This window comes from Platalea leucorodia, assembly GCF_965183815.1.
Source record: "Platalea leucorodia genome assembly, chromosome: 13".
NCBI lineage: Eukaryota > Metazoa > Chordata > Aves > Pelecaniformes > Threskiornithidae > Platalea > Platalea leucorodia.
Genome location: NC_138835.1, coordinates 17,146,292 through 17,171,012, shown reverse-complemented (window position 1 = coordinate 17,171,012; position 24,721 = coordinate 17,146,292). Strand labels below are relative to the sequence as shown.

Here is a 24,721-nt window from a genome sequence, read left to right as displayed (position 1 = left end):
AAGCCACTAGCCCTGGCAAAGGTGGCTGGCATGGGCTGCAGTGTGCGAGGGCAGAGCCTTCGAGGAGGTGCCCGGGCAGATTTCCCACTCTGCCGGCAGCACGTAAAGACGGGGCCTTTTCCGGACCCGGGAGTCGGGTGCCAACAGTGCCGGGGACCCGGTGCCGCAGGGGGTTACGCCCCGCACCCCCTCAGGGGCTGCGTGCCCCGGGCCCTGCCAGGGGCCCCTTCCTCATCTGGCCTGGGGTGCTGCAAGGCGGCTCTGCCCCAGCCCACCCGAGCAGAAAATGGGGGTGAAGGGAGGGGGCCGGAGGTGGCGGGGCAAGGCTGGGGCCCCCGGGGTCTTGCGGCAGTGAGGGAGGGGACGCTGCGCTGGGGGAGCCTGGCCCGGCGCTGGGAGCCTGCCCCAGGCAGGGCTGTGGGTTCGGCAGGGGAGCGGGCGATGGTCTGTGCCCACGGCACTGGGGCAGACAGCTCCGGACAGGGGAAGCCCTGTCCCCCTTGCCTGGGTGATGCTGGTGGCTCCGGGGCTATTTTTAACCCCCTCCTTGCTGAGCTGCCCTGGGCGGGGGGGTGCTGGGGGGCGGCAGAGCCGCCCGCCTGCCAAGGCTCCGGTGTCCCTCCCCACAGGGCTTGAATTTCTATCCCGGCTTCAGACCCGCGTTTAATCCCCAGCTCTTGGCCAATAACGCTTTGGCTAAATTAGGTAAAATGCGCCCGTTGCCAATGAGCGGGGCCGGATTGCCACCGGGGAGCTGATAGGCTGCCGGGGCCCAGGGGCCAGCGGCTGGGGGCATGCCGTGAGGCGGGGACGCTACAAATTGGGGTGCCAGGGACACCAGGGAGCTTCTGGGGACTTCTGCTGCAGGAGGTGGTGACTCCCTGGGGGAGAGAAGCAGCAGAAATGGCTTCAATGGTAAGAGCCCCCATGCTGCCGCAAGCTGTGTGCCATGTGCTGCATGCCGCATGCTGCGTGCCACGTGCTGTGTGCCGGGGCAAGACCCGACAGGGCAGGAGACGCCGGGGACCGCACACGCCTGGGGGATCTGGGCTGCCGAGGCGCCTCTGCGGGTGGCAGCAGGGGGACGGTCCCCACAGCCGGGCTGGCTGCAGCGGGCGAGGGCAGGGAGGCGTTAGGGCGGTGCAGGGTCCCCGTGGGACGTGCCCCGGGGAGCGATCGCGTGGCTGCCCGAGGGGCATGGGCGCCCGGGGACGCTGGATCAGCCCCGGCCGGAGCTCGGGGCTGCGCGGAGGCGGTGGGTGGCAGGGGGCGGCTGAAAGCTGAGTGCTGGGTCATGCGACACGGCACCGCCGCCGGCTCTGCGGCCAGCTCGCGCCTCCAGGAGAAACTCGATCGGGGCCAACAGGTGCCCGTGGCCGCAGCCCCACTGATCCCTATAAGGGGAGCCAAGGAGATCCCAAAAATAGTGCTGCATGCCTGGGATGCCAAGGCTGCACCCGGGGACTGCGGCCGCTGCACCATGGAGCCCCCCTGGCTGGCGGGGGGCCCCGGGCAGGCAGCTCCCCGTCGCTCACTGCCCTCGCAGGTGCCTCAGTGGCACCGCAGCTGCAGGGACTGCTGGGGACTGCGGCTCGCTCCAGCATGGCCCCGTCCTCCAGCTGGGCAGAGTTCTCCCCGCACCCCTGCGAGGGGCTCGTGGCCGTGCTGCGGGCAGCCGCGGTGACCCCGCTCCCTTGCCTTGCAGACGGACCAGCAGGCCGAAGCCCGCGCCTTCCTCAGCGAGGAGATGATTGCGGGTGAGCATGGGGGCAGTGGGGAGAGGGGCCGTACCCGGCCAAGGCATGGGGCCAGGCTCTGTCCTGCTGCCGCGGCCCTGTCCTGCTGCCATGGCCCTGTCCTGCACGCTGCCGGGCCCTGACTCCCCTTCCCCGCAGAGTTCAAGGCTGCCTTCGACATGTTTGATGCGGATGGCGGCGGGGACATCAGCACCAAAGAGCTGGGGACGGTGATGAGGATGCTGGGCCAGAACCCCACCAAGGAGGAGCTGGACGCCATCATAGAGGAGGTGGACGAGGATGGTGAGCGGCTCTCAGTGACGGGCAGCGGGCGCTGGGTGGGCAGCCTGACCCATGCTCGGCTTCCTCCCCGCAGGCAGCGGCACCATCGACTTCGAGGAGTTCTTGGTGATGATGGTGCGCCAGATGAAGGAGGACGCCAAGGGCAAGTCTGAGGAGGAGCTGGCCAACTGCTTCCGCATCTTCGACCGGTGAGTGGGGGGCGACGCCTGCCCACCCCTGCCCGTGGGGGTGAGTGGGGCCACATCCTGCCCTCACCCTCCTGCAGGAACGCGGACGGGTTCATTGACATCGAGGAGCTGGGTGAGATCCTGAGGGCCACCGGGGAGCACGTCACCGAGGAGGACATAGAGGACCTGATGAAGGACTCGGACAAGAACAACGATGGCCGCATCGACTTTGATGGTGAGCGACAGCCCCGGCCCTCGTCCTGCAGCTGCCCTGGCTGAGCACCCATGCTGCCCACCCTGGGCACAGCCACGGGCTGAGGGTGCCGCTCTCTTGCAGAGTTCCTGAAGATGATGGAGGGCGTGCAGTAAGGGACCAGACATTCCTCGGGCCAGCCGCTGCACCCAGCCCTGCTCCACTGCCGCACGGGGAGCAGCAGCTCTGCAGCGCCCGGCCCCTGGCCGCCCGCACCGGCTGGGACCCTGCCCCACGCCAGGGCCCCGGTCTCGCCCTGTCACCGGCGGCCGAGCTTTTCCTCCAGTCTGTCGCATGTGGTTTCAGTTTGAGCCTCATTAAAAGGGGAAAGGCTGGAGCCGCTGATGTGGGATTTGTCTGGGTTGGTGTGGGGAGGGGGCTGTGGCACCGTGCCCCCCGTGCTGCTCCCCAGGGAGTGGGATGTGCCCGGGTGGGCGCCCCACACCCCGTGCCAGTCGGGGTCACCCTGCGGGGCCATGCTGGGGGTGCGGGGGCAGCAGAGGGCCGTGGTTCCCACGGGCTGCTGGGCAGGCGCCAGCGCTGAGCTCAGACTTTCCATGCGGAGCAGCCAGTTCACACGCCAGCAGGCGAGGGAGCGCGGCCCCAGCCCCGAGGGGTCCCAGAGGGCAGCAAAGCTCTGGGAGCCGGGGGGCTGCTCCTGCCCACTCCAGGGCAGGGGTGTGGGACCATAGGGGATCTGGGGAGCCACCACCACCTGCCCAGCACCAGGACCCCCGTGTCCCACCCCGAAGGGTGCAGGGGACCTGACTACAAGGTGAGGGAGCAGCAGCAGCCCCCTCCCTGTGGGGTCAAGATGATGCTGGAGCCTCTGTGCCCGGACAGCCTGTGCCAGCCCACTGTGCATCACTGCTCCCCTGGGACCTGCTCCTCCCTGGGCGCTGGCAGCAGCTCCACGCAGCCTCTCCAGCCAGGGAGGAGCGCAGCAGGGGGGATGCTCCCTGGGCTGGGGCGGGCGAGGATAGTGGGACCAGCGCTGTGCCACTGGCAGTACGCAGGGACACGGCACAGCACTACAGAACAGGGAAGCTGAGCCCCTCAGAGAGCTGGGGGCCGCTGCAGAGGGGCCCAGCCCTGCCCTGCCCTCGCGGGGAACGATGGCACTGGGGAAAGGGGACACATGCAGCGCGCAAGGGGTGGCAGGGATGTGCGTGGCCGCCCAGGCTGCCCTCTGCAAGGCCACGGCTAGGCACCGGCAGCTGGTGCTGCAGCTCGGGGGCAGCACCGATGGCCCCCAGCTGCGGGAGGAGCGGCGCAGGAGGAGCGCGGAGGCCCGCGAGCTCAGCGCTGGTAAGGAGGGGGCTAGTGCCCCAGGCAGGGGGGAGCGGGGGGCCGCGGGGCTGCCCCGGCTTAGCATCCCCCATCCTGCAGGGCTGCGGAGCGCGCTGCTGGTGGGGCTGCGGCAGGTGCCGGCGAGCCCCGAGGAGCGGAGGGAGCTGGAGCGGCTGTGGGTGCTCTTCCTCTCTGCCCTGGAGCTCTTCCTGCAGGACCTGCACCGAGCCCACCACCTCTGCCAGCTCTTCTCCGGGCAGGGGGGCGGCGCGGCCCCGCTGCGCACCAGGCTGGGGGGCCGGGGGCTGCCCAGCTGCAAGGGGAGCCGGCGAGGGGGGGGTCCTGTGCAGCCCCCTGCCGCCCTGCGCCTGGAGGAGGAGATCGAGCAGGTGAGGGCCACGCTGGCGGAGATGGAGAGCAGAGCCAACATCCCGCTGTGGACGGTGGAGGCCACGCAGCCGGCGGGGACGGGCGGCATTGCAGCCCCTGCGGCCGGAGCAGCTCAGGGTGGGCCTCGTGCTGCGCACTGCTGCCAGGTGCTCTGACCAGGGGACAGGAGATGAGGCGGCAGGGCTGGCGCCCCTGTGCACCATGGAGCAGGGGATGGGGCCCCGCATGCCCCCCAACCCCCTGCCTGGGCAGGCGATGCTGGGGGCTGCCCCCACCCTGCAGAGGGAATGGGACCAGCTCCGGGCACCCCAAGTGTCAATAAAGCCCCTGTTACCCCACGGGGATCAGCGTCCCTCCCTTCTCATCCATGCCTGCAGAGGGGCTGCGGGACCCCAGGGCTGGGCTGACCAAGAGAAGGGGCCTCCGGGCACTCATGGGGCACCAAGCTGCAACAAAACCCCCAGAAGTAAAATTATAAACATGCATTTATTTATACATTAACTGTGGCTCGGACTGCGAAATTAATTTAAAAACAGCCTATGATACAGAAAGCCGGGGGGGAGCGGCCAGACAGGGAGCGGGCAGAGACCCAGGTGGAGGGGAGAGGCGGCGCGGGTCAGGTTTCCTGGCTCTTGGCCTGCTTGGCGTATGTCTCCCGCACGTACTTCTTGTAGGCTGAGGAGAGAGGGGGGCATGGGGCTGAGGGTCCCGGGGCAGCCGCGGGGCTGGGCAGGCAGCAGGGTCGGGGGGCTGTGCCACTGCCCACCCCGGAGGGAGGGCACCCGCCCCGGGCACTCACCAGCTTGGTTCTTCCAGAGCTCAGCAGCGTGCGTATTCAGGGGGCTCTCGATGTTCGGCTCTGGGGACAGGGGCTGGGTCAGCAGGCGGGGTGGCCGGGCCCCCCGAGCCCCGCCCGCAGCGCTGTCCCGGAGGGGGACCCCCCAGCACCCCCCCACAGCGTGGCGGCGGGACCCACCTGCCAGCAGGCTCTGGATGGAGAGCAGGATGGTGCGGACGTCGTAGAGGGCCGACCACTTGTCCTTGAGGATGTCGAGGCAGATGTTGCCCTGGGTGTCGACGTTGGGGTGGTAGCAGGGCGTCAGGAACCGCACGGTGGGCGCGGTGTAGGGGTACCCGCTGGGGAACTCCAGCGACAGCCGGTACCGCAGCTCCTCGTAGGCCTGGGGGCAGGAGTTAGGGGCGGGGGGCGGCACCGGGGGGGCCCCGCTCGGGGAGGAGGGAGACCACCCTCAGCCGGGGCCAGGCCCCCCGGCCAGCTCCCGCCGTGCGGGTCCCGGCCGCTCACCGTGCCGGCGGCGCCGTCGATGGTCCCGATCCACTTGAAGAGGTTGTCGGACTCGGGGAAGGCGGAGATGCCTTTGTCACCGGACATCTGCGGGGGCAGCGCGTCAGGGCGGCCCGGGACCCCCGGCTCGGCCCCGGCCCCCCGCCCCCGGGCCCCACTCACCATCAGCGCCATCAGCTCCTGCTGCAGCCTGCGGGGGAAGCGCACGTTACCGGACCGGCCCGGCGGGGCGGCCCCCGGCCCCCGCCCCGCTCCCAGCTCACCTCTTCCCCACCGAGCCGCGGGCCGCCGTGGCCCCCGCCTCAGCCGCTTTGCGGGCGGCTGCGCTGGGCACGGCGGCGGGGTCGGCGTTCTGCGAGGCCATGGCGGCTCCCGGCGGCGCTGGGCGACGCACCCGCCTCCGCCCGCCGCTTGCCCGGCGGTTCACGGGCGCTGGACGCGGCTCCCGCTCCCGGGCGGCGCCGCACCGGGCTCCGCTCCCTCCCTCCCTCCCGCGGCTGCGCTCGGCGCGGGACCCGGACGCCGCTGCGGCTCTCCCGGTGCGGAGCGGCGGCACCGGACGCTCGGCGGTGCGGAGCGGCGGTACCGGGCGCTCGGCGGTGCCGGACGCTGGCGGCGCGGAGCGGCGGTGCGGAGCGGCGGTACCGGGCGCTCGGCGGTGCGGAGCGGCGGTGCCGGGCGCTGGCGGCGCAGGGGTCCCGTCCCGGTGCGGCGCTGGGCGCTCTCCGCCGCGTCCCGCCCGTCCGGTCCCGCCCCGCTCCCGCGCCCCGTTTGAATCTGCCCAACGTCCGGCCCCTCCGCCAATCAGCGCGCAGCCCCGTTCGAGCCGGCCAATCCTCGCTCGCCGGGGATGCGGCTGCCACGGTAACCGCCGGCGGCCGCTGATTCGCCGCTGGGCGCCGCCGCGGAAACGTCGCGATTGGTCGCTGCCCCGCGGGGCGGAGCCGCGGGTCCCGGCGCGCCCTTAAAGGGCCAGACACGGCCGAGGCGGCGGGGCGAGAGCGAAGCGGCTTTATTGGGGCCCGGGGGCCTCAGGGCTCGGGGGGGCCCTCGGCGGGCGGCGCGTCCCCCCCGCGGCGAAGCGTCTCCATGTGCTTCTGCATCTTCTCTGTCATCCAGGCTGGCGGGACGAAGGGCTTCAGCTCCTCCAGTCGGAGGTCGACGGAGTCCCTGGGGAGAGCGGGGGTGAGACGGAGGGGTCCCACCACGGAACCCCGACCAGCACCGAGCCCAAACCCCAGCACCACCACGGACCCCCGACCAGCACCGAGCCCAAACCCCGGCACCCACCACGGGCCCCCGACCAGCACCAAGCCCCCGGCACCCACCACGGACCACTGGCACCCACCCCCAGCCAGTGCCAAGCCCTCAGCCAGCACCGAGCCACCAAACCCCGGCACCGAGCCCCCCAGCCGGCACAGAGCAGGGCCCACAGGGCCGCCCTGCAGCGAGGCGGCGGAGGCACCCGGGGCAGCAGCCCCAGGCACAGCAGCACACGCGGCACCTCTGCTTCGATCCTCACCTGTAATCGTCACTGGCAGCCAAATCCCGAATGTCCTCTTCAATGAGGAGGTAGGCCTGCGGCACAAGGCGAGGGGACACCTCAGGGCCGCTGCGTGCCCGCTCCAGCACCCAGGAGGGGCAGGGAGGGCAGCACAGCAGCCCCCGGCCCCGGCCGGCGCAGAGCCGCTGCTCCCCGTGGGAGCCGGCTGCGCCTCCTGGCCCGCGCTGCTCGCCCCCACCCGAAGGGCAGCGGAGGGGCCTCCGCGGCGCCCCGGCAGCGCCTCTGCCTCCGCGCGCCCTGCCTAGCCTCCTGGCAAAGCCGCCGCTCCCCACTCGCGCCCTGGCTCGCTGCTCCTCCGCCCGTCCTAGCCCTGTGGTGGGTCTGGTCTCTGCACGGTTCCCGCCGGCTGCAGGAGCCGCGAGCCCGGGCGTACTCACCATCTTGCCCCCAGTGGCCCTCATGTGCTGCTGCTCTGCCAGCCAGTGCTTATCTTGCGGGTCGGCTGCATACTGCAATAAAGCAGCAAGGACCTAGCTGAACACAGGCAACAGACCTTCCGCTCTGACCCCCCTCCTGCTGGGACGCTGCACCCGCTTCAGCGCTCCCTCAAGCACGTTGCCCCCCGCGGCGCTGCCCAGCCGGGACTGCCGGGGGAGGCCTCAGCTCTGCCTGCCCGTTCTCCAACCTCAAGCCCTGGCTCAAGGCAAACCCACCGCCTCGGAGGCTGCGCTAAGCCGTTAACTTATGCTCCAGTGTGCTAGCCAGACTGTGTGTGTACGTGCTCTAAGATAACAAACAAGGGTGTGGGGGAGGAAGAAAACAAGCGAGCTGAAGCACACGCTCCCGATTCCCATCAGAAACCGTTTCTGAGCAAACCCCGAAGAAGGAAGTGTCTTGCCGCGGCATCTGACCTTAAAGAGGTGGGGATGCTTGATGTAGAGTCGCCCTCTTGTTCCTCCCATCCCGAGAGCTCTGAAAGAGGAACACGAGGGGGTGTTACACCTGTGTGGAGGGCGGCTGCGGTGGTACAGGGACACCTCCTCTCCTCCCCAAGCCTTTCCTACTGCTTTTGAGGCAGAGAAGCGAAGTGACGGGAGGAGTCTTACGGGCTCCTGCCTTGGAGGCACCACCCTCCACCGGCAGGGCCATTCCTTACTTGTTTGCTCGAGATCCCAGCACAAAGGTTGTGGTTTCAGTCAGTCGGGATGGATCCCACTACAGAGCAATTGGAAAAGGGGCAACATTAGAAATGAAGCTGGTGCTGGCCCATGCTCCACGAGCCTCAGCTCTCTGATGGGGAACCTTGGAACCGCCCCTGGCCTGGGAGGGAGGGAGCTGGCCACAGACCTCAGGACTTCCGCAGAGGAGGGAAGCTACATTCCCTCTGGGCTGATCTAAGCAGTTTCCCTCGTGGGAAACACTTGTGGGATCCTCCTGGCTACCACTGCTCTCCCCAGGTCTCCTAACAGCGGCACCACGCCGCAGAGCTACAGGCTACAGTGCCTGGGGGAGACAAGCAAAGGCCTCCAGGCACTTCACTCCTCTTCTTGCTTCTCTCCTGCACTGCAGGGGCCGTTGGGGCAGAGCACAGCTCGGCGCTGTCCTCCACTCCTGCAGCAGCAGGGCTCTGCTGGCGGAAGCAAAGGGGAGGAGAGGGTGAGCCCGGCAGCGTCGGCCAGCCAGTACCTTTGGTCCATCCCTTCTCACGGGCTCAGAGACTTTCAGCTTCCACCTGAGGGGAAGGAAAACGCAGTAAGAAGGAGTCCCTGTGGGACCAGCGCAGTCACCACCGTGGCACCAGCAGCAGGGATTGAGCCCCAGCCCTTCCAGACCCGCCCTCGTTCACACCCTCCACTCCCCTGCGGCGCCCAGCTCTGCACCCTCATCTTTGCCCCACGTTCTCCTCTCCCTGGCTGCCAAGATCCCACCACCACCCGTGTCTCACACTGCTTACTCTGCATGGTCCATCTGGACCTTTTCACCCCTTCGGGCCTGTGTTAAAACCACTTCTGTGAAGGTCTTTGCCTCCTCGGGGGAACAGCTCAACCTAAAACCCTCCTGCCCCTGCTCTGGCACCCTCCCTGCACCTCTCCTTTGTGCAGGAGGGGAAGGAGACCACGGGGTTTCTGTACTCCCCCATTCTGGCAGCCTTGTTTCCCCCTTGCCCTCCCGAAACAGGGACTCTGGCTCAGGACCCATACTCACGCAGCCATGCCCGAGACCCCGCGATCGTTCAACAGGCTCTGTCCTGGAGGCCGCCCCTTTCTCTGCATGGAAGAAATCCTTCAGTGACTCAGCTGTGCAGGCTGAGAGAGCCCCCTCATTACCCGCCTCCTCCCATGGAAGCTGCGCTTTTTGTCACGAGCGGAAATGCTGGCTGGCACAAGAGCGAGCACCTCCGAGGCACCCCAAAAGCTGCCCGTGCGCTTGCATGCACTCATACTGTGGGAACGGCCAGGAACGAGAAGCAGGCTTCCCAAAACATGAAATCCCTTCTGCGGAAAAACCCTCCTACCTTTTTGGGAACGGGGCTCCCTCGACGATTCAGCTCCTCATCCATCTGTCGGGCACGCTGGAAGAGGAATGGCAGTGGGATGAGCAGGGCCCTTCTCCCCGCTGGGCAGGCAGGGCCTCACGCATCCAGCCAGCCGCGCTCGCGGCAGAGAGCACAAGTGTGCAGGGAAACACCAACCCCAGGCCATCTCGGTGAGAAGCACCGAGCTGCAACAAGCAGCGACTGTGCTTGGGATTTTTGTTGCTCTGTAGGTACCGCTCCCTCCTAACCTAACACCCCCAGCTCTGCCTCCTCGCTGGTGCACTGATGGACAAGAAGAGGCAGAGAACAAAGCAATTCCAACCCTTCTCCTCCTCCCAGCTCTTACAAGTCATTTAAGCCCCTGGGAACAACAACAATTTTTACCTTTGGTGCTGCCTGCTCATGGGGCAACCTGGGAACAACCTTTTTGCCGTCAGAGAACAGCAGTTTGGCCTGCGGGAAGAGAAAGAAGGGTTATCCGATTCTGGGTCCAGAGAGGGACCTGCCAGCAACCCCCACTTCTGTGTGTCTGCCCGAAAGCCCTGTAACAGCTCTGCTTTTGGAGTGCCGCCACACAGCGCTTTCACAGACAGTGAAATGCAAAAGCACAATCTGAGCGTGATAAAGTCTGGGCAACCAGGACAAAAGCCAGATGTGAAAGAAAAAAACTCCTGCCCCACCCTCCCAGGACTCTCCGATGGGTGCCAGGGGGCTGGTCTCTGTGGAAGCTCCAGCCGTGCAGCAGCAGAAAGCAGCAGCACGAGCTGCCCAGCCCTGACTGCTCTCCTCTTCCCAGTGAGGATGAAGCAAAGCACAGCATCCCCACCCAGGCTGCGGATGTGCGCCCTGGCTAACGGCAAAGCCATTAAGAGGGATGTCCTAGCCGGGCTGCTCTGCTTGGCCAGGCACCGGGCTCTGCCGAGGGAGCAGAGCCTCTCGCTGTCCCCACCTGCTCCAGGCAGCTCCGACAGGTCTCCTGGATGAGCTGCTCGGGGTCCACCTCCTCCCCGACGTTATCACGCACGTTCATCGCTGCTTTCTGGAAAAACTGGAGAGGAGGGAGCAGGAGAGGGTCAGAGCCTGGGCAGCCAGGCAGCGCCGGGGCAGGCACACGGGTCCAGCTCCCACGCTGCGCCCACGAGGCAGGCACCACAGCCCCACGCGGCACCCGGCAGTGCGGCTCTCTCCGCAGCTGGCGGTGGGAGGGGGCGGCAGGGCTGTCCCCGCAGCTCTCACCTTCATGTACTTGTTGAAGACGCCCCGGATTTCCTCGTTGATGCTGGGCTGCAGGACAGCCCGCAGCAGGTCCATGGACACGGCCGGGTCGGTGAAGCTGCAGGCGGAGGGGTCAGGCGTGGGGCGCAGGCCCCCCCCTGCTCCAGCCCGGATCCTCCCCTCCGGTCCGCGCCCAGTCCGGCCCGGCCCGGCCCCTCTGCTCAGCCCCCCTGGCTCCGCCCGGCCCGGGCTCCCCCCGCGCCTCCGGGCTCCCCCCGCGCCTCCTCACCCCGGCCCGGCTCGCCCGCACCCCGCCTCCCCACGGCCCGGTCCCTCCGGCGGCGGCGGCGGCCCGCCCGTACCTGGTGGTCATCTGGGAGCGCCGGCCGCGCCGCTGCACCTGCCGGTGCTTGATCATGATGTTCCAGGGGCTCTGCGGGACACAGGCGTCAGCCGCGGCCCGCCCGCAGCCCGCCCGGCCCCGGCCCCGGCCCCGGCCCCCGCCTCACCGTGCTGACCAGCTGCTCCTCGGCGCCGCCCGGGCCCTCCTCGCCCGGCGGCCCCGGCTGCTGCTCCGCATCACGGGCGGCGCCCATGGCGGCCCCGGCCCCGGCCCCGGCCCCGCTCCCGGCCCGCGCCACCGGAAGCGCCGCGCCCAGCGCGCGTCATCGGCCTGCGACGCGCCGGAAGTGAGCGGCTGCCGTGGCAACGGCGGCGGGGCCCGGGCCCGGGCCGTGCGGGAGCGGGAGCGGGGACCGGGATCGGGGACCCGGGACACCGCGCTCTGTCTTTGCGGGTGGGGCCGCGGGCCGGCGCCCCGCTGTCCGACGGGGCGGCCTCCATCCTGCGGCGGGGCGGCGGCCTGGCCTGGAGGACGCAGCCGGAGTCCAGCGGGTGCGGGGCACGGCGGCCTCCCCGCTGCCCCCGCCGCGGCGGCCGTCGGGGCAGAGCAGCGAGCCGAATGCACGCAGCCCGAGGGGCGAGGCGGGCCGGCCCGGCCGCTGTGAATTCAGCCCCCGCGTGTGCTTCCCTCCCGGCAGCTTCCCCTCCCGGCCGGTTGTACGCCCCGGCCCTCGGTCCGCGCAGTCCCTCCCGCGCGTACGTGGGTGCCAGGTCACGTAAGAACACACGGCGATACAGAAATCCTTAGTTCTACAGAAGCGCGGCTTCACGGATGAATGCAGCGATGGATGGCCAGTGCCAAAGTCACCTAGAGTCCTAAAGCCTCAAAAAGTGACGCTGTTCCACCCTGTGGCACCTGGGAACGGGGCCTGTCCCAGGTGAAACCGGTGGCACGTTGGCCCTGCCCATGAGACTGGCGTAATTGCAGCTGCGGAAACGTGAATGTTTGTCCTTCCGCGGTCTGCGCGCTCCTTGATGTATTGTGTTCTACACCTGAAATAGAAAAATAAACTCGTTGCGGTTCCAGTTGACTTTTTCCTGCGAGTCTCTCATCTTTCTGGAATCTCATTGTTTATCTGAGGGGACACTGGAAACCAGCATTTCCTCGTCTCATCTAACGTGTGCAGAATAGCCAAAACGCCTCATCTGTCATTTTCTAGACCTTCCTACCATGTGTGGTGGTCAGCACGAGGCTTTCCTGTTGGGTCAGGTGGATAACAACATTCTCTTTTGGTTAAAAAACATTTGCTGTGTTGCTGGTAATGTTTTTCCTTGTTACTTCCCAGACGGCCGTGAGATGAGCCAAACCCGCGGCATTTCCCAGCGCACACGATGTCGAGGCCGCTCAGCGTCTCGCCTTCGGAGCGGCCGGCGCGGCGGAGGGTGTGGAACGGGTGCGCGCTGAGCAGCCATTCCCGCTGCGCTGCCCTCGCGCTCTGCCTGCGAGCGGGGCAGCGCCTGACCGCGCCACGGAGAGGGAAAGCGGATTCTCCTTCCCTGCCGGCTTTGCCGGATGCTCCAGCCCAGCGCCCGTGGTGCAGGCACGGCGGCGGTGCCTCCAGAGGAGTCTGTTGGCCTCTCTCGGCATTTGCCGCTGCAGCCTGTGGCTGCGTCCCCCGGTGTCACCAGTGCGATTCTTCCGCCGTAGCTGCCGGCCCAGCAGTAACCACGCTCGGCACCCGCGGGCGATGGCAGCGGTGGTGGGAGGAGAGAATCACAGAATCGTAGAATACCAGGTCAGAAGGGACCTGAAGGATCACCGGGTCCAACCTTTCTAAGAGAGGCTGGGTGACTCACGGGCTCGCGCGCTGGAAGAGGCTCCTGCCCCGGGTGTCTCCTTCCTGCCGCTGTGGCCGGGGCTGCATCAGCCCGGGATGAGATCAGGCTGTTACACAAACCCGCCCTGCGGATGTGGGGCCAATCGAGTCGTCATCGCTGTTGCCATAACTTTGTTATCATCAGCACTGGGCTTTTATGTGCTTATTTTGGCTGCTCCAAATTGTTAGCAACAGAAACTGGACGTTGTCCAGAGGAGAGGAAAAACAACCATGGATGTAGAAGCTCGTGGGGAAAGGTGAAAAGGATGGTTTTGTTTAACCTGCGAAAGCTCGATGGAGAGAGGGCTCAGCTCTGTATGCGTGCTGCAGAGAGGACAGCAATCATTTGCTCTCTGTACCCGCCATGAGCGGACAAAAAGTCCTTGTGTTGGTTTGAATCAAGTGAGACTTGGAGCAGATCTTTGGAAAAACTTTCCAGTTACAAGAACACTTAAATCCTGGAACAAATTCGCAATAAAGGAGTCCCTGTCTTTGGAGGGATAGGGATGTCTTTTTAAGAGCACGTCAGAACAACGTCTGTCAGGGACCACCTAAATGTAACCGATGAGGTGACTTGTTTGGATCTCCTCCAGTCCATGGCTTTTAACGGTAATTTTTCCGTGGATCTGTGCGGTAGGTGCACATGACAAAACACGCCAGCCTGGGAATGTCTGCCAGAGACGAACAGCCATTTCACAGCTGAGGTTACCTGAGTTCTTTTTCGATTCTCAGAGAGACTTTGGACAAGTCCTGTCTGTCCCTCAGTGTCCTCAGGGCAGGCAGGCTTTTGGTGGCAGTGGAAAGCCTGTTGAGCCCAATCCCACCTCCTGGTTTGGCAGCCAGACTCTTGCAGGCAAAGCTGTTACCCCGCTGGATCCTCACGACGGTGTTGGGTCTGCCCGTGCAGGTCACCGCAGGGCTGCGGCGTAAGAGGACGAGCAGCACAGGGGGTCAGGAAGGCGGAATGGGATTGTAGCCGGTAAACTTTAACTGCATAACATAACTTCTTAGCATCAAACGCTGTAAAATTATACCAGCCTTCACAGAAAGACAGCTGGTAGGACATAGCAAAGAGTCTGTGTTTCAGTGGGTTGAGGTGGGTAGGAAGGGGAAAAGAAGAGGGAGAGAAACCAACTGGTTTGGATGCTGAGAGCCCCTTTCCCATCGATCCATGTCAGCCTCAGGACGTTCCGTGTCTGCGGAGCCAGGTGGGCGCGTGGGGGGGTCTGAGGCAAGCCCCTGCCGCCCCACGGAAGCGGGATTTATGTGGACGCTGCGAGCTCTGCGTCAGCTTAGCGATGACCTGCCCCAGCCCCAGCCCAGCTGTCCGCAGGAGGATCCAGCTGCAGGAGCAGTGCTGCTCCTCACCACGGGCATTTGCTCTTTCTTCTGGCGTCTTCTTTTGCAAACGACTGCAGCACCAGTGTCTGCAAGATCCTGGTGAGGGGCTGCACACACCTGCTGTGTCCTGCCGCAGCAGAAGACGCGATTTTTTGGTTTCCTTTTCTCTATTCACCCTCTGACCTCTCACGAGACTGGTGCTGCACTGCAGGTAATCAATGAGAGTCGGGAAACAGCTGATGAGGAGAGCAGCAACATGACCAAAAAGCATTTGGAGACCCAAATAATGTTCCTGGTGGGCATATAGCAATCACCAGTCGCTCCCGAGAGCGAGTCGGAGGGCTCTGGTGCACATCCCGCTCTCCGTGGACCTGTGCTGCCACGTGCGATGGGTGCAGGCACGTTCCTGCTCTGCAGGATCCGAGTCATGTCGCTGGAACAGGACCTGCAGGGTTCATCTCTCTGAGGTGTTTACTTCAGTAGAGCTGTTCTTACAAGGCATTCTCCTTCATTAGTTCCCTAAACGTTAACCAAGATTATGGTCTGCTAAAACAGAAACGTGCCAGAAGGATGGCGTTGTTCCCAAGAGGAGGAGCCGCCAGGTGAGTGCGGGGCAGAGGCAGGGGCAGAGCTCTCTGCCACAGGAGTCCCGGGGTTGGAAGGAGCCCTGCAGTCCCGCAAGTTGTTCCAGATGGTTTGCCGGCTGCGTGGAAGGGAGGCAACACTGCCGGTGCTGGCAGGATGGCACAGGTTGCTCCGCGGGGTGTCCTGCTCGACGGTGATTAACACCAACAGCAACGCGTGATAAGCACCGGGCTGTCGGGTTAAGTCGTGGAGCTGCAAGGTGTGGAACACTGGATCTTCAACGGACACGGGTGGTTCGTGTAGAAATTGCATCCAAATTGAGTCATGGCCACGAGGAGAAGACTCAACCTGTACTTAAAGCATATTTCTTGCAATGAGCCCTCTTCCCACACAGATTTGGCAGCACGGAGCCATGCACCGTCCCGCTCCTGAGTTGCGTCCCTTGCACTGCCCCTGCATCGCTTCAACGTGACTTTGACGGAAAGCTCTTTGAGCAGGAACTTTGCCCTTTCAGTGTTTGTGTCCAGTGGGATGTAGAACTGTAGAAATAATGTCGACCTCAAACCAATTGCTTTCAATCGCCACACAGTTGCAGATTTAAACGCTGTTTGTCGTTTGATCCAGCAAGTCTGACCCATTCTTGCCTGGTGCTGGTAGATCCTGGCCAGATCAGTCCTTAAGTTCTCCTATAATATTGATTGTGCTTTGGTTTGTGTGCAGTTGAAGAAGAAATAATTAAGTGGGGAAGGAAAAAAATGCAAAACCAGATTCTGACTAGCACTTCTGTGTGACTTGAGGATAACTTAATTTAAATGGGTTGACACTCACATAATTGAAATTACTACTTAATCTGTTATCTCAAATGTATTAAATAAGTCTTCACCCTGAAATCAGATGCAGAGAAAAGGGAAGTAAACGTGGCAGTGCATTTAATTTTTCATTTACTCTTAATGTGGGTCTCTGGTGAAGGCCGGCAGTTTGGACCTGGGCTTTGAAGGCAGATTCCCGTGCTCTCCTCACCTTGGGTGACCTCTCATCCTTGAAATCCCAAGTCTTTTCCCTCCAGAGAGCTCCATTTCATCTGAGCACCGTTTCACTGGAGCAGACCCTTCTGCTGGATTCGCAGCAGGGGGAGCAGCCTGAGCTCCACTCCCCGGCTGCCGAGGGGAAACAGTTCCTCTGCTTACGGTTCTCCAGGGACTGTGGGCACTGGCCCTGGTGAAAGGGATGCTCAGCCTTGTCCTTAGGCCGGGGAGTCTTGGCCGTGGGCAAAATAGTCTCAACTCAAGGGAATTTTTAATTAATTTAATCTATTGCCAGTTAACACAAACTTCTGCTCACCGATTAGAGATGACAGATGTGCCCACCAGCTGCGGCTCGGGGCAGCCCCTGGCCTCCTCCCACACACACGCTGCTGCCTAAACCAGGCAATCTGTGCCCAAAACAGCCCTCAGAGGTGAACGCACAGGGTGCTTGTGCGTCCACTGGCAGGGCGCTGATGCTGCCTACGGACGCCGCGTGCTCCCCTGGGTCCCCGTGCTGTGCTGCTTGGGTGCTCCTGCGGGAACCAGTTCGGTGTTTGTGCACGTGATAACTGCGTGCCCCTGCGTGAACTCATTCAGTGCTCATGCATGCAATTATTGAATGCTCATATGTCAATTGGGCACTCATTCATGGACACTAAAACCTGCAATTTATGTTCAAGGGTTCCCAGAAAGCTGCTCTGAGGCCGCCTTGCCGGCGTCTCTGGCTGGGCTGGATGAAGGATTGCGTTGAGCTCTGCCTACTCCTGGTGTGTGCCCAGGTCTGTGTGGGGCTGCCCCGCGGTAACAGGGGTTTCGGAGAGGGCACAAAGGAGAAGGAACCCATCGGGCCGGGGAACAGCGTCAATTTGCTGAGGAGACTTTGAGCTCGCTCATTTGGATGCCAAAACCTGGAGATTTACATTAGTAACATCGAAAGAGCTGGAGCACGCTGCTCGTGAATGGAACAAGCAAACAAAATATTGGATTTAGAGACATATTCAAAAGAAGCCTTGAATACTGGGCCTGAAAAAATCTGCAAATAGTGGGTCCTATGCGAAACATCAGCCTTGGGAACAAGGGGCATTTGCACGTGGAAGGAGGGAGCTCCCCTGCGCTGCTGCTTCCCCGGGTGGGTGCTCATCCCCTGCGCCCATTTCGGCTGGGACTGCGGGGCAGGGACAGCAGAGCCCAGCGCTGGGGCAGTGCAGGTGGCTGCTGCTGTTGATAAAGCTCTCTCACAGTTTGCCAAACATCTTTCTGAGCAGCGGCGTGGCTGCTGCTGTCTGCCAGGAGATGCCCCGTCTTGGTCGAGAGCTCTCGTCTTTAAAACTGCACCAGGTTTTGCATGTAAGTGCTTCCCACCACACTCTCCCTCATGGTTTTAACACAGCAGCGACATGAAGAAAAGAAAGCGGTGGTGCTGCAGTATGAGAAGTGGCCTGGCTGCCAGGGATATTTATTCCTGCTGGTTTTTAAATACAGCAGTTCACCAAGACGATGGTACAGGGCCAGCGCAGCGAGCACTGTGCTCCTGCGGGACGGTGGCAGATGGTGCCGTTCCGGACAGGGCTGCCTCTGGGCTGGCGCTTCCCTTCCCTGCAGCTAATTTGGACTGTCTTTGCAAATCCCATTTAATAAAGCAGCGGCGCTGGATGCCTGCTCCTTCACACATCTCCCAGAACGCTCTCAGGGAAGCGGGAGATGCCCCGGCAGAGGCAGCGCTGGTGGCAGGACCAGCGCCGTCTGAAGGATCCCAGACCCCGGGGTGGGACCTGCCCAAAGGGACTGGCAGGAATGGAGCCGATCAGGAGCAGGCGCGGGCAGCCCTGCCTTTTCCCGCCTGGCATCGCAGGGAGGCACCGGCAGTGTCCTGCGCGCTGGGACTTGGGCAGGATGGTTTGTCCCTGGGCGCTGCTGGGCGGCAGTGGTGGAGGGGTCGGTCCCAGCCTTCAGCAAGGTGGTGGGGAGTCCCGTCAAGGGCAGTGGTGAAGAATCCGCCTCCCTGCAGCCGGGGTTCCCCCTTCTGTCCTCCCCGTCCCCGTGCTGCCCTCCCCGCGGTGTGCAGCCGACTCTGGATCCTGCTCCTGCCTTGGTTGTGGGTGGAGAAAGGCAGCTGGAGTGGCTCTTTAGAAAACAGAATTACAGTAAAACGTGGGAGGTTCCTACAAGTCACCTGTGAGCTGCTTCCTCCCATTCCCAGACCCGGGCTGCCTGGGAGGAACTTTAAATTGCTGCCCGACTCAGCCCCGGCCACTGGCTCCGCAGCATGACGGCAAGAGGCATCGTCCTGCTGGGGCTCCTCGCCCTGTGGGCAGAGCTGCAGGCAGCACCCACCGCAGGCAAGTATGGGCACGCTGGAAACACCCGGCCTCTCTAGATTCTAAGAATATTTTCCATATTTTCATAGAATCATAGAATGGTTTAGGTTGGAAGGGACCTTTAAAGTTCATCAGTCCAACCTGCCTGCAATGAGCAGGGAGATCTTCAACAGATCAGTGTTGACGATGATCAGTGATGTGTGTCTAAATGTCTGTTTTCACCCTTGTATTTATGAAAGCTTCCTGTGAAGAGTTGTAGCCCTTGTGAGGTTTAGCCCTTGCTTAAATTTTATAATCTTTGAGTTCTGCAAAGCTCCTGCTGAGGACGGAGACGCCGGTGGTACCAGCGCACAGGCGCCAGGATGCTCGGGAGGAGGTTTGTCAGTCGAACCAGTGACCAGGGCAGGGACTGGTGGAAACACCAGCCCGGCCAGAGCCCTGGGGTGCTGAGGATGGGACTGAGACGGGCTGGGCTGGGCTGGACCCAGACTGGGGGGGGCCGGGATGGTCCCTCCTGGCTGGGCAGAGCAGCTTCCAGCCGCAGGGCTGGGACCCCCCTGGGGCAGGTGGGGACCCCCACCCCTCGCAGCGCTGCTCGGGGCATGTCTAACCAAAATGAGAACCGGCAGGTTGATAGAGCTGAGCCCCAGCGGGCTGAGCTCTGCTGCCCGCCCGCCCGTGCCTGCCTCGGAGCAGAGCGCAGCACGTTCCTCGCCCGGGCTGGCAGCTGCCCCACGCTTTGCTTCGTGGCAGGTGCAGGGCATCTGCCCGCCGTGAGCCCTCTGAAAGCACCAGCCTGGCCAGGGAGGTGCAGCTCTGGGAGAAACGAAACGCTCAAAGAATTATTTTTCCTCCTCTTCCTTTTTTTTTTAAAAAAAAATGGCCAACTTTCAAAGAAGTGAAAATTGCATTTCTTTTGAATGAGCAGTGAAGTGACTTTGAAAGCAGTGTTTGAGATTTTACAGAATCCTTCTTTACGAACGCTGCTGCACGTGTTGCAAGCCGGGCTGTTCTACTCTAAGGCTTAAACTCCGAGGCAGCAGCAGCTCCTGCGCAGCGGGAGCCAGCTTTGCTGTTGCTCTGTAACAAGATGCTGGGGCCATCGCACGCTGATGAAAATGTGTTGAAGAAACTTGAGTTTCTTTTGGTCTCAGTTTACAGGCTGGTTTTAAGCCTTACGATACAACCCGCTTTTTGCCAGCAAGCAGGCGGTGCGGGTGCCTCCATTGCTAACGTCTTGGTCCCGTTCCCTGTCCCAGAGCGATGCCAAGGGGCCAGCGCTGCCTGTGGGGAGCCTCGTGCCGCGCCGCTCTGCTGCCGAGCAGGATCGCTCGCTGCTGCTCAACGGGAGAGCGTGCGGGCTGACTTCCTAAATAGGCTTAGTGATATATTTATGCCCTGGTTAAATAGCACATGCTGTATTTGTATTTGTATTTGCATTTGTATTTGTATTTGTACTTATATTTGTATTTGTATTTGTTTTGTCACGAAGTTGCTGCAGTCAACGGTGCAGTGTTCACCTGTCCCTTGCACCCCCCTGGGAGCACCCCAGGACACACAGACATGCAGATGCACATACACATTTCCTTGCTTTTCCCCTCCAAGTCCTGGCACAGCTCTCCAAGCTCTGCGCGGTGCTGGCAGCTGCCGGTGCCACTGACTGCAAGGGTTGGGGGAGCCATGGGGGGAGCAGGGTGGGGACGGGCTCGGGCGATGCGGGGCTCACTGCAGGTGCTGGGACAGGCTGCAGCGTGGCACCGTGCCGCCTCTCACCCAGCTGCCTCATGCAGCCGGAGCCACAGGCAGGTGCTGGCCCCGGTGCAGAGACGCCCAGGAGTGCCTGGGCGGGCAGGCGTGCTGCTCCGCAGCCCTGCTGCTGCCGGTGGCGAGGGCCCGTTGGGCACCAGCCTCACCACGACACTGCCATGCGCTGGGAAGCGCTGGCATGGCCCCGGGGGGCTGTGTGGCCCTGGCCATGCAGGCAGCAGCGGGCAGGCAGAGGCCTGAGCTCCCACCGGGAAAAGCTGCAGGGGAGAAGGCAGCCGTGCAGCACCGCGGCAAAGCCGGCTGCCGCGGGCGTGGGGAGCATCCTGCCCTTGATGCCCCGGCTCAGCACCAAAGTGCCAAGTCTGAGAGCCTGAGCTATCAAGGGGCAGCTCCCTGGGGGCTTTGCCCGTCCAGGAGCCCTGTGCGGTGACGCATGGCGCTGGCGGGTGGGAGCCACAGGTGGGAGCCATGGGTGGGAGGGCAGCACAGGGCTGGTGCCCCGGGGCTGACACTGCTGCTTTCTGCTCCCTTCCAGGGCTCCCTGGAGCAGCCCCTGCCAGGCAGCCGCAGCCACAGCAACCTGGAGGCACTCTGCTGGGGAAGAGCCCTCTGCCTGGCAGGGTTGCCCCCGACGGGAAGTGGGAGTCGGGTGCAGAGCAGGACCAGCGCCCACCCGGGGCTGAGCCACCACCCGCGTCGGGGAAGAAGCCAGTGACCTGGGGGGAGCCCGCGGTGGGGAACAAGCCCATGCTGGCTGGGAAGCCAGATGCTGGGAAGAAACCCAGTTTGGGGAAAAAGCCAGCATGTGGGGGGAAGACTGAGACTAAGGAAAAACCAGAGGTCGTAGCAAAGCCGGAGACCGGAGTGAAGCCAGAGACCGGGGGGAAGCCAGTGGCTGGGGGGAAGCCGGAGACCGGAGTGAAGCCAGAGACTGGGGGGAAGCCGGAGACCGGAGTGAAGCCGGAGACCGGGGGGAAGCCAGTGGCTGGGGGGAAGCCGGAGACTGGAGTGAAGCCAGAGACCGGGGGGAAGCCAGAGACTGGGGGGAAGCCGGCATCTGGGGAGAAACCTGTGCTGGGGGAGAAGCCAGAGAGCGGGGGGAAGCCAGAGAGTGAGGGGAAGCCTGAGGCAGGAGAGAAGCCTGAGTCCGACCAGGGTGACAGTGCAGAGGATGATGACAGTGACGACGATGACGATGACGACGACGACGATGATGATGATGATAAAAATGAGCATGGTGATGGCAATGACAATGGTGATGAAGATGGTGATGGTGATGGCGATGACAATGGTGATGATGACGATGATGATGATGACAACGACGACGATGATGACGACAACTACGGAGATGATGATGGCGATGGTGACGATGATGATGACAGTGATGATGATGGTGGTGGTGATGGCTATGACGCTTGGTGACCGATGCCGCAGGGTGTGTGAGGAGTGTGTGGGGCGAGGAGAGCCCACAGTGGGTGGGCGCAGGGGCGGCCACCCCCGGTCTCCTCCTCTGCCTCACTCTGCCAGGGCCGGTCCCGGGCACCAACGCCGTTTCGGGCAGGACCTTCTCTTTCCTAATAAACCCCACATTGGGCCACTGGCTTGGCGTGACAAGCTGTCCCTCGTCAGTGCCTGGCATGGCCAGGCCATCGTGGCTGCCCCAGCCCTGCCCCGGGCATGGGGAACTCCCATGCCTGCTCCTGCCTGGCATGGGCTTGGCAGGGCTCTCTGCACAGCGGCACGACTCTGTCCCCCGTGGGGGAGCCACAGGGATCGCCCCGATCAGGCGCACACCCAGGACCAGCAGAGCATCTCTGGGCCAGGAGAAAGCTCCCCATGAGGTCTGTCCCCCCCAGCTCCCTGGGGCTCCCCGGGGTGAGCTGCTCCGTGGCCAAGGCCCCCTGGCATCCTCCGAAAGCAGCTGCCGTGGCAGGGCTCTGCCAGGAGCCACATGGGCACGGACACCCACAGGTCCCGGATCTGGTGGTTTTGCACGGGTGGTATGCTGGGGTGCTGGGAGCTCATGCATCCCATGGAGCCTCGCCTGTGCCCGCCGTGCTGCGCCGTGCCGTGCTGCGCCGTGCCGTGCTGGGCCGTGCTGTGCTGGCAGCGGGGTCAGGAGCTGGGGGACCACTGCCTGTGCAGGATGCGAGGGGCACCCCCGGCTGACCCCTGAGGGCTCAGGGCAGCCCGGCCACACTCCCGCCGCAGAGCTGCACCAAGGCGAGGTTGGGGCTGGCTGTGCCACCGTGGCCCTGGGGCGAGCCTGGGTCCTCTCTGGGGGTACAACGGGGTCCTGCCGGGTGTCTGCTCCCAGGAGGGTCTTCAGGAATAGGAATGAGCCTGGTCCCAGCAGGGATGGATGGACCTGTGGAGTTTGGGCAGGACTTGCGAGCAGGTCCCTGGGGACCCGCCGGCTGCGGTGGCACATGCCCTGCCCGGGACCCCATCCCTCCCGCAGAAGCTGAAGGTCCCACGGAGGCCGGCGGGGGCTCACCAGGAGACTGACAGAGCAGGAGCCAGCTAGCGTTCATCACAGACTGGGTTTACTGGGGGGTGCAGGGGCACAGAGCCCCCCGTGCTCAGCACGGAGCTGAGGGTGAGAGGGTGGAGGTGGGATCAGGGCGACGGGTGCTTATCCAGCAGCTGATGGATCCCCCCATGGCCAGCTGTCTGGCTGTCTGGCTGTCTGGTGCGGGGTGGCTGCACACACTGGGTCCTTGGTCCGGGTCCAGGTGGGGGCTAGGTGAATCCTGGGGAGAGACAGGAGCATCCATGTCCCAAGCCCTCCCTTCGGGGCATGCCGGGGCGCAGCCGTTGGCCCCACAGCGGGGCCCTGGGGGTGAGGGCTCCCAAGACCCCAGGCACCCCTCCCAGGGGAGCTGTTGGGGGGTTTGCTGATCGCTTCTGCAGTGTGCAAGGATGTGTGGGGAGATGGCACTGCTGTGTGGGGCGCTGCACCCTGGCCATGGCTGCTCTCGTCCCTATGATGCGGCTGCACATCCTCATGCAGCGCCGTCCTGCCGGCTCCCCGCGCCCGCCCCGTGCCCACCCCGTGCTCACCTGTGGACACCAGCCGGGCCCAGAGGCAGCAGAGCCCCAGGAGCAGGAGCAGCGACAGCAGCTGCATGGCGCAGGGGCTGCCTGTCCAGGCAGGGGTTTAAATGCTCTCGGGGCTGGAGGTTGGTTCCAGTGACCTGGTCCGTGCCCCAGCACCCGGCACGCTCCGTCTGAGCGTGAACCCCCCCGTCCCCTCCCTCCTGCAGGCTGCTGCTGCTGGACGAGCCACGCGGGGAGGCACGAAGGTGCTGCTGCTCAGCGCTGGGCTCTGTGCAGCCCTGAGAGCTGTGCCGTGCTGCGTTGTGCTGTGCCACGCCATGCTGTGCCACAAGACAAGAGCAGCTGGTGCAGCTTCCCGCTGCAGGGGACAGGTACAGGCGGCAACAAGGGGCTGGGGGACCCCGGCGTGGGGCTGGTCCTGCCGAGGCAGTGGAGGTGGCTCCCCGGCCGGGCGCTGTGGAGCGGCCCGTGGTGCCCTGGCAGATCTCCGGGCATTGTTCTGCCCCTGGGAACAATCGCTGGCTCCCGAGGGACGTCCTGTGACCGGACACGGTCCACAGTCCCGCGCTGCCACAGGCCCCTTGGCCCCGCACCTCCCGGCCAGCCGGTGCCCACCCGGCCCCAGGGACAGGCGCTCCCGGAAGGAGCTGACAGGGAAAGCCCCGCTGGCTCCGGTGCCTCCATCCTTGCAACTCACTGCACCAGCAGACCGGTCTGCAGCCCCACGTGGCGCTGGCACGGTGCAGCCCCAGGGACAGGCAGCAGCTCCTGGGACAGCCCCTGCCGCCGGTGCAGCCTGTGGCCCAGCACGGTGTTGGGGGCAGCTTCGGGGTCCCCCAGGAGAGCCAGGGCCCGAGCGATTGCCGTGTGGCTCTGTGCACAGGCAGAGCCATGGGTGGGAAGCGCAGCAGATGGGTCTGCTGGTGCAGCGTGTCGCAAGGATGGAGGCACCGGAGCTGCCGGGGCTTTCCCTGCCGGCTCCCTTCCGGGAGCACCCGTCCGTGGGAAAGGCAGGAGGGCTCCGGCATGCTTGGCTGCCTGCACGTGCGTGTGTGTGTACGTGTGCGTGCGCACGTACAATCCAAGCAGGCCAGGTGTGGACACGTGTGCGTGTGTGTGCGATCCATGCTCCATGTGCATGTGCCATCTAAACTGTGTGTGCCCATCCGCAGTCCAGGCTGGCTGGCTAGCACCACACACTTGCCAGCAGCCGGCTACATGGGGACCCTCTCCCAGTGTGTCCCCGCGTGCGGGATGGAGGTGACGTGCAGGCAGGATAACCTGTCCCGGGAGCACACAGTACTGCGAGGAGCAGCAGGGAGCACTGGCTCCACTGTGCCAGGGCATCCCCACTCCCCACAGGGGCTATCCCTGTCCCTGTCCCTGTCCCTGGGTCGGCAGTGGGGACAATGCCCGGCTTGTGTCAGCCCCGGGGAGCGTCGGTCCTGACAGGCCAGCGGGCTCCGTGCGGGGCCAGCCAGGACATGCCGCGGCCCGGGAGACCTGTTCTGCCCCTCGGCTCCCCCAGCCCCTCTCCTGCTGCACACCCAGGCCAGGCAGACCATCATCCCTGTCCCCTCCCTGTCCCCGCTCCGTGCCCGCCCTGGGAGGTGCCACATTCCTGGGTGCTCCCTGGGCCGGGCTGCCCTGGTCACTATTTCCACCATGGTGTGGCCGGCAGCTCTGCCCTGTGCGGCTGTGCCCCA

At 64.2% G+C, this 24,721-nt stretch overlaps 4 protein-coding genes across 7 annotated transcripts; 2 read left to right on the top strand and 2 right to left on the bottom strand.

Moving 5' to 3' along the window:
- Positions 1-812: 812 nt before the first annotated feature.
- TNNC2 (troponin C2, fast skeletal type) lies at positions 813-2,796 on the top strand. The gene is made up of 6 exons (XM_082325775.1): positions 813-915; positions 1,706-1,757; positions 1,896-2,039; positions 2,113-2,227; positions 2,305-2,441; positions 2,544-2,796. Exons 1-6 carry the CDS (start codon positions 904-906, stop codon positions 2,573-2,575), a joined length of 492 nt encoding a protein of 163 aa, XP_082181901.1. The 5' UTR covers positions 813-903; the 3' UTR covers positions 2,576-2,796.
- A 778-nt stretch (positions 2,797-3,574) lies between these two features.
- LOC309597069 (regulator of G-protein signaling 9-binding protein-like) lies at positions 3,575-4,591 on the top strand (the record flags this gene model as incomplete). Its single annotated transcript, XM_082326023.1, has 2 exons — positions 3,575-3,767; positions 3,849-4,591. 2 exons carry the CDS (start codon positions 3,575-3,577, stop codon positions 4,292-4,294), a joined length of 639 nt encoding a protein of 212 aa, XP_082182149.1. The 3' UTR covers positions 4,295-4,591.
- An 83-nt stretch (positions 4,592-4,674) lies between these two features.
- Positions 4,675-5,861, bottom strand: UBE2C (ubiquitin conjugating enzyme E2 C). Of its 3 annotated transcripts, XM_082326330.1 has the most exons (6): positions 5,709-5,861; positions 5,608-5,635; positions 5,446-5,532; positions 5,116-5,320; positions 4,939-4,998; positions 4,675-4,814 (listed from the first exon to the last, which is right to left on the bottom strand). In XM_082326330.1, exons 1-6 carry the CDS (start codon positions 5,807-5,809, stop codon positions 4,756-4,758), a joined length of 540 nt encoding a protein of 179 aa, XP_082182456.1. In that variant the 5' UTR covers positions 5,810-5,861; the 3' UTR covers positions 4,675-4,755. The 3 variants fall into 3 exon arrangements, with proteins under 3 accessions (XP_082182456.1, XP_082182454.1, XP_082182455.1); XM_082326328.1 differs by having other exon boundaries at positions 5,446-5,635; XM_082326329.1 differs by lacking the exon at positions 4,939-4,998 and having other exon boundaries at positions 4,693-4,814; positions 5,446-5,635.
- A 184-nt stretch (positions 5,862-6,045) lies between these two features.
- DNTTIP1 (deoxynucleotidyltransferase terminal interacting protein 1) lies at positions 6,046-11,341 on the bottom strand. Of its 2 annotated transcripts, XM_082326377.1 has the most exons (13): positions 11,210-11,341; positions 11,063-11,133; positions 10,722-10,818; positions 10,435-10,533; positions 9,870-9,938; positions 9,465-9,521; positions 9,155-9,216; positions 8,636-8,681; positions 8,106-8,164; positions 7,861-7,921; positions 7,387-7,458; positions 6,968-7,023; positions 6,047-6,615 (listed from the first exon to the last, which is right to left on the bottom strand). In XM_082326377.1, exons 1-13 carry the CDS (start codon positions 11,294-11,296, stop codon positions 6,477-6,479), a joined length of 975 nt encoding a protein of 324 aa, XP_082182503.1. In that variant the 5' UTR covers positions 11,297-11,341; the 3' UTR covers positions 6,047-6,476. The 2 variants fall into 2 exon arrangements, with proteins under 2 accessions (XP_082182504.1, XP_082182503.1); XM_082326378.1 differs by lacking the exon at positions 7,387-7,458 and having other exon boundaries at positions 6,046-6,615.
- Between the last annotated feature and the right edge of the window lie 13,380 nt (positions 11,342-24,721).

What these genes read in the sequence shown, in the direction of transcription:
- DNTTIP1 (XM_082326377.1), bottom strand. Translation starts at nt 11,296, where the DNA reads ATGGGCGCCGCCCGTGATGCGGAGCAGCAGCCGGGGCCGCCGGGCGAG. An exon ending in GGAGCCCCGTTCCCAAAAAG is followed by an intron (nt 9,217 to 9,464) that starts GTAGGAGGGTTT and finishes TCTTCCATGCAG; the next exon opens with AGAAAGGGGCGGCCTCCAGG. An exon ending in GGGGTCTCGGGCATGGCTGC is followed by an intron (nt 8,682 to 9,154) that starts GTGAGTATGGGT and finishes CCTTCCCCTCAG; the next exon opens with GTGGAAGCTGAAAGTCTCTG.
- UBE2C (XM_082326328.1), bottom strand. Translation starts at nt 5,809, where the DNA reads ATGGCCTCGCAGAACGCCGACCCCGCCGCCGTGCCCAGCGCAGCCGCC. An exon ending in CGCGGCTCGGTGGGGAAGAG is followed by an intron (nt 5,636 to 5,708) that starts GTGAGCTGGGAG and finishes CTTCCCCCGCAG; the next exon opens with GCTGCAGCAGGAGCTGATGG. An exon ending in GCTCTGGAAGAACCAAGCTG is followed by an intron (nt 4,815 to 4,938) that starts GTGAGTGCCCGG and finishes CTCTCTCCTCAG; the next exon opens with CCTACAAGAAGTACGTGCGG.
- TNNC2 (XM_082325775.1), top strand. An exon ending in CAGCGAGGAGATGATTGCGG is followed by an intron (nt 1,758 to 1,895) that starts GTGAGCATGGGG and finishes CCTTCCCCGCAG; the next exon opens with AGTTCAAGGCTGCCTTCGAC. An exon ending in TGCTTCCGCATCTTCGACCG is followed by an intron (nt 2,228 to 2,304) that starts GTGAGTGGGGGG and finishes ACCCTCCTGCAG; the next exon opens with GAACGCGGACGGGTTCATTG.